Genomic DNA, 6,731 nt, shown 5'->3' with positions numbered 1-6,731 from the left:
ATGGCTGACGATGTTGCTCAGAGGAGTGAAGATGTGCCTCAGATGACCGTGGATGTAGATGCGACTGTTGCAGAGGACTTAGGTCGTGATGGTGCTGAGGGGTCACATGCTGATGAGGGATTCCCTGGTGGGCCCCGTGACCCATCAGTTCTGACTTCATTTGTGGAGCATGTCGCACATGCCATTTGAACTGGACATGTATTATAATTTCTTACTTTTTTCTTCTTGATTTGTTTGTCATTAAATTTTTTTTATATTTGTGTATTTCGAATGATTTGTACTTCAATTCAGGAGTGTCCTGAGCTAAAGTTGGTGTCGCACAGGAGGAAGGTGGCGTTAAGTGGGAGGCCAGTGCCTGAGATTGAAGGGCTGGTTGTCGCCACAGGATTAAGTCCATTGATCGAGTGTTCAGTTGTAATCGATGATCCTGGACTTATATCCGCATTTGTGGAGAGGTGGCACAGGGAGACCAACACCTTCCACCTTCCAGTAGGAGAGTTGACGATCACACTAGATGATGTGTCGTCACTCCTCCATCTCCCTATCAGTGACGCCTTCCACAGCTTCGAGGCTTTTTCCATGGACGAGGCGGTATTTTTGTTGATGGAGTTGCTCGAGGTGTCTAGTGAGGAGGCTAGAGCCGAGACAGTACGAGCGCGCGGGGCATGTGTATGCCTCTCATGGGTTTGGGAGATCTATGAGATGAGATGTCAGACACGACGATAGATTGTAGCAGCTCGTGCTTATCTCCTGCACCTGGTCGGTTGCACTTTTTTTTCTAACAAGAGTGCAACAAATGTTCATGTGGTGCATCTAGAGGCTTTTCGCGACCTGGGTCAGAGTCGGGGCTATGCCTGGGGAGCTGCGGCTCTGGTTCATATGTATGACCAGTTAGATGAAGCTTCTAGGACCACGACACGACAGATTGGGGGGTACCTTACTTTATTACAGGTAAATTTTGTGTTGTTAATATGTTACATTGGATTATGATGTAAACATGTTTTTATGTTATGTTAACCTAATTTTTTTTTTTGTAGTGATGAATCTATGAGCATTTTTTGAGTGTGCATCAGTGTGTCATCAATGATGCGTATGAGGAGATGTCCCCTCGTGCCTCCCGGTGACTGACGACGAAGGCTCATATGAAGGGAATTATAGGAGCGCCATACCGGGCACATTGTGATGCTTTGACGGTCACAGGCGTGTGCTGGTTGCCTTACAGTGACCATCGAGGGGTTAGGGGATTTGAGCTGATTTCATCGTTCCAGGGTCAGCTGAGATGGGGTCCTACGATGGTCACAGTTCGATCGGAGAGGGTGCTACGCCAGTTTGGGTACATTCAGAGCATCCCTCCACCGCCTGTTAGCGCTTCGTTGTCATATGATGATATAGATGATAGGTGGATGCATTTCTCGGACCACGTAGTAGCTGTGGGTGACCTTTGTGTAGTGCCTTGACAGGTATCTGCGGATTACATGGAGTGGTTTTTCCAGATATCTCATCCATTCATGATACCGACCCATGCAGGTGACCAGCCTAGACATGCACCTGCCCCAGACCATGAGGACTACATGTGGCCGAACATCCCACAGGTTCTAGTGGCATTTGACCCCCCTCGACATGCAGTGGTAAGATTGTTTGCGCGTTTAATGTTTGATGAATTGTTATTTATTTTAAATTTTGTAATAAATGTTTTTTATGACTGTCATAGGATGATTACGAAGGCTATGGGGCGATCGCAAAAAGGTTGGAGCGTGTGCTCAACCTTAGGATGGTCACTGCAGGGACAAAGTTACATGATATCATGCAAGATTGCCTGAAGATCGCCAGGGGGGTGCCAGTGCAGATGGAAATGTTAGGGCTCGACAAAGATGGCGCACAGAGCATTGATGATGTTTTTTATGTTTTGTAGTTGACTTCATTTTTTGTATTTGTTACACTTTTTTATTTAATATAGTTTACTTTACTTTTTTTGCACTCTATATGACACACCGATTCCGATTCCGAAAATGATGACTTTCCTTCATAAGAATGAGATTAAAATTATAAATTTTTAAAAATAAGATAGCTAAATGTTTATGTTTTAAAGTAAGATAGCTAAATTTTTTTAAAAATAGGATTTGGAGCCTTCACACATGTTCAAGTACCCATGTTCGGGGTTTTTTTAAAATTATGCACGAGTCGCCTAAGACATTCAAGGGGCGCTATTTCTCATGTTTGGACGTCAAAGAAGCCAAAAAAAATATCGTCAGCCGGTTCCACCGAATAACACCTCAAAAAACAAGCACGAAATTAAAAAAAAAAGGATTTTGAGCCTTTATACATGTTCAAGTACCCATGTTCGGGGGTTTTTTTAAAATTATGCACGAGTCGCCTAATACATTTGAGGGGCACTATTTCTCATGCTTGGACGTCAAAGAAGCGAAAAAAAAATATCGTCAGCCGGTTCCACCGAATAACACCTCAAAAAACAAGCACAAAATTAAAAAAAAAAAAGGATTTGGAGCCTTTAAACATGTTCAAGTACCCATGTTCGGGGGTTTTTTAAAATTATGCATGAGTCGCCTAAGACATTCGAGGGGCGCTATTTCTCATTTTTGGACGTCAAAGAAGCCAAAAAAAATAATATTATCAGCCGGTTCCACCGAATAACACCTCAAAAAACAAGCACGAAATTAAAAAAATAGGATTTGGAGCCTTCACACATGTTCAAGTACCCATGTTCGGGGTTTTTTTAAAATTATGCGCGAGTCACCTAAGACATTCGAGGGACACTATTTCTCATGTTTGGACGTCAAAGAAGCAAAAAAAAAATAATATCATCAGCCGGTTCTACCGAATAACACCTCAAAAAACAAGCACGGAATTAAAAAAAATAGGATTTGGTGCCTTCACACATGTTCAAGTATCCATGTTTGGGGTTTTTTTAAAATTATGCGTGAGTTGCCTAAGACATTCGAGGGGTGCTATTTCTCATGTTTGGACGTCAAAGAAGCAAAAAAAATAATATCGTCAGCCGGTTCCACCGAATAACACCTCAAAAAACAAGCACAAAATTAAAAAAAAAAAGATTTACACCCTTCAATTTTATTATGGAATTTCATGAGGGGGAATCCCTTTAGGTGCAACTTGCTTTATCAAATCCTTCAGTTCATCAAGGGTACATCCTGAAGGAATTTCAAATTTCTTTGGATTTTTTCCTATGAACGCGCACCCTACAAATTTGTTCTGGGGTGGCATGTTCCATCTCCCGTTGTAATACAAGATCGCGTCATGAGTAGGGGTCGTAGTGCATTCAAGTAAGTTTATTACTTCATCTGGTGTTCTTCCAACGGTGCATAATAACTCAATCGGACCAACACATGAAAATTGATCATTACACATTAACATTGGGTTGACATCGTCATCATTTATCAATTGCATACATTGAAAGCGAATTTGGTTACCTATATGGGTGAATGGCTGGCGGTAGTGAATTTCATCCAAAAATTGTTTGTCGGTTAGCTGAAGGGTATTATGTATTCTGGTTTTTAGGCTTGCAAAATCACAACTGTTTGGTACTCAAATGGGCACCAGAGTGGAAGTTTGGAAGTAAATCCCACTATCATTGTGAATAATCGATCCATTTGAAAAAATGAAACCCAACCTTGAGTTGACAATCGTCTGACTGCTAGTTTCTCCTAAAAATGCCATACTTTGCGTATCAATTGGGAGAGTATGTGAAAGCAAGATAATGTGTGATTTATTAGCGTTTGCCGTGTCTCATATATATACATGGTTCTCACCGATAGATTGCTTCACTTTTTTTTACAAAAGAACACGCGTGAACATGTTTCATGTTTATGTTTCCTACTAAGTCAATGTCGTGTCACGCTCAAACTTTAATACACATGCATATCATTATGTGTTATCAATTATGACAATGATGTATCGTACATGCGTAATTGATTTTGGTTGCACCAACTAATTTTTTTCTTAACGCAACGAGTACTTAATAATTATCCTTTAATGGCTTACAACAAATTATATCGCATAATGAATACAATTAGATAAACAATGCATGTTCAGTTTTAATTTAGGTCAACATAGTCTCTTTTGAATGACATCAAGCTTGTGTACTGCTGCATTCTACAAATATATGGAGTTGGCCACTGCTTTGCCTGAGAATAACAATTGGTTGACCACAACAATGCTAGAGGCGGTAAAATTTCAAATAAACCTGTTGTGCGTGAACAAACATTATTAACTCAAATGAACCAGGGAAGTGATTGCATAATTCTTAGACTAACTACCTTCAATGTACCTGAACAAAATGATTTCCAAACACGTGACCGACACATATCATGCGGTGCACAGAAGAATCGGGTGGTGGTTGACTTCTAAGAGGAAAAAATGTCATGCTTTATTTTCAGGACAACAACACAAGGATTACGTTATACCGTGATGCAATGACATATCCCATCTCCGTTATATCCATCCACTTGTCCACACTAACCTGAATCAAGCAAACATACACATCTAAGTTATTTAAAGTTTGTTCTTAAAAAAAAAACCTAAAAACATACCTTGGAAAACCCATCAACAAGTAGGGATAACCTTAATTGTTCAAATCTCTTTGTGCCACCGAAGAGGTTGGTGTAGTCATGCGACCATCTACCAAGTTCTTTAATCAATTCGTTGCGCACCAACGGCCAAGAATCTTCCCCCATACCTAATAAACCGGCAATGGACCGATATCCACAGTTACCATCGGCTTTCACATCCATAACGTTGTGAATGAAATCCTGTATAAATGGCACAAATTGATTCAACATCGGGATGATCCTTGTTGGCTTCGGCGGTTCAGAAGATGATGCACTACATTTTACTGAAGAGTTGCTGCTTTGAACAAAATGAAAAACATCAACATACTCCCAGTAAGACGGATCACGCTTTGTGGATCTTTGACTTCTTTTCATCGGTTTCTTCGATGCACCTTTAGTGTTGGCCTTTGATGAAGGAGTGCACATAGAGTTATGATCAGGGTATGCAATATCTCGAAGTTTACTCTTGAGAGTTAGTTTGCCACACACATCAAGTTCCTCAAATCTTTTAGATATGGTTTCAATCTCTTCCTTGATGTTGACTTCGGCCTCACATAACCCTTGGTCTGAAAAGCAAAGTCTCCTCCAGAACATATGGACTGAATCCACTGGGATGCTACCAGCAGTATACCTAGAAAGCTCACATGCACAAGGAAGACCGAGCGTGCTTCTCATCACACAACCACAAGAAGAGGGATCATTGCCGAGATAACGTAGACGCTCAACCTCGCCAACAATCTCATTTAAAGCATTCCTTGAAACCATTCCAACAAGCCTCTTGTATAAGGTTTTTTTAGATACATGTCCAATCACATGCGTACTGGTTTCAAAGGATGCTTTAATTTCAACGTATTGCGGCGTGATCATGTTGTTCATGGCATTCCAAACACTACACAGGTCTCCAAGGCTATTTTGTAATACTCTTTTTAGAGCTCAATGAGCTGATTCAACCCTACATTTAAAATACACAACAAATATGAAAAATATACAACAATTAAATACCATTTATTAATAATCCTTACTCGAAAAAAATAAGATTTTAATACCTGTTTGTTGTTGTGTTTCCTAGGTGCATGACCTTATTCGTCCAGGCTGTAATAAATTTTTCCTTGTGGAGGATAATCCATGTGTCATTAACATAGTCAACGAACATTGGCCAAGGTGATAACATAAGCAATTTGAAACTTCTGAAGGGACTCAGCGAATTGTTGTTCGGACGGACAATCAACCAAAGTACCCCAGTTATCCATCACATAGTCCCAGGCATTTTTTTGACAGATTAAAGATTTGCACTTTGTCTTGACATTCTTATCAATGTGAAACTTGCACAAGAAGTTTGTACACTCCGGGAACACATTTTTCATTGCATTCATCAGTGCTAGGTCTCTGTCAGTGACAATAACAACAGGGAGACGATCGTTTCTTAAAAATAGACCTCGAAACCATTCCAAAGCCCATACAATATTATTAACACGCTCACCCTCCAGATATGCAAACCCAATAGAGAATGTCATCGCCGTTGGTGTCACCCCAACAAAGTCAAGTAGTGGGAGTCTATACCTGTTTGTTTTGTAGGTACTATCTATAAAAAAACACCAGATGACATGCATTGCATAACTTTACTGCATCTGGGTGACACCAAAACAGATCACGCACCACAACTTCATCCTTCAATCTATGCCAATGAATGTATTAATCACGTTCGAGAAGCTTCATCAGATGTTGCTTTTCGGTATCAGCTCCTCTTATTGAAGAACGATATGCACTTCTTGCATTGTAAATTTGCTTGATCGTGGTGCAACTGTTGGCATTGTGCTCCTTCAACGTTAGCAAGATATTTTTTGGTTTCACCATCGACTTTGTCATATCAGCAATAATTTTATTTTCATCCTTAGTCAATCGCCCAACGTATGGATGTCCAACTAAGGACTTGGCTAATTCATGATTGTGAATCCCACAGATCAACTTCACCATCCAACCTTCCCCTCCATGCACTGGTTTCCCATGAAGCCTGAAGGGACAACCACATTTCCTACTCCCAATGTCTCTTCTAATGAATTCTTTATTCCTACACTTTTACAGACCACTCCTTTCACACCCAATTAACACAAATGAACTTGTTCCTCTGCTACCAGTATCTGTGTCAGA

General features: G+C 40.4%; 2 protein-coding genes across 2 annotated transcripts; both read left to right on the top strand.

Annotated features, from left to right (window-relative positions):
* On the top strand, nucleotides 1–1,124 carry LOC114397188 (protein MAIN-LIKE 1-like). Its single transcript, XM_028359292.1, has 4 exons — nucleotides 1–171; nucleotides 292–648; nucleotides 787–951; nucleotides 1,074–1,124. Exons 1-4 carry the CDS (start codon nucleotides 1–3, stop codon nucleotides 1,122–1,124), a joined length of 744 nt encoding a protein of 247 aa, XP_028215093.1.
* Nucleotides 1,052–1,912, top strand: LOC114395086. Its single transcript, XM_028356783.1, has 2 exons — nucleotides 1,052–1,628; nucleotides 1,712–1,912. Exons 1-2 carry the CDS (start codon nucleotides 1,476–1,478, stop codon nucleotides 1,910–1,912), a joined length of 354 nt encoding a protein of 117 aa, XP_028212584.1. The 5' UTR covers nucleotides 1,052–1,475.
* Nucleotides 1,913–6,731: the final 4,819 nt, after the last annotated feature.

The sequence above is a fragment of the Glycine soja genome, chromosome 18 (assembly GCF_004193775.1).
Source record: "Glycine soja cultivar W05 chromosome 18, ASM419377v2, whole genome shotgun sequence".
Lineage (NCBI taxonomy): Eukaryota > Viridiplantae > Streptophyta > Magnoliopsida > Fabales > Fabaceae > Glycine > Glycine soja.
This window is presented reverse-complemented; position numbering and strand designations above follow the sequence as displayed.

Excerpts from the sequence above, each read along its gene's own strand:
- LOC114397188 (XM_028359292.1), top strand. The coding sequence starts at position 1 with ATGGCTGACGATGTTGCTCAGAGGAGTGAAGATGTGCCTCAGATGACC. Across the intron at positions 172-291 it reads TGACTTCATTTGTGGAGCAT|GAGTGTCCTGAGCTAAAGTT; the intron begins GTCGCACATGCC and ends ACTTCAATTCAG. Across the intron at positions 649-786 it reads AGGAGGCTAGAGCCGAGACA|AGTGCAACAAATGTTCATGT; the intron begins GTACGAGCGCGC and ends TTTTCTAACAAG.
- LOC114395086 (XM_028356783.1), top strand. The coding sequence starts at position 1,476 with ATGGAGTGGTTTTTCCAGATATCTCATCCATTCATGATACCGACCCAT. Across the intron at positions 1,629-1,711 it reads ACCCCCCTCGACATGCAGTG|GATGATTACGAAGGCTATGG; the intron begins GTAAGATTGTTT and ends TGACTGTCATAG.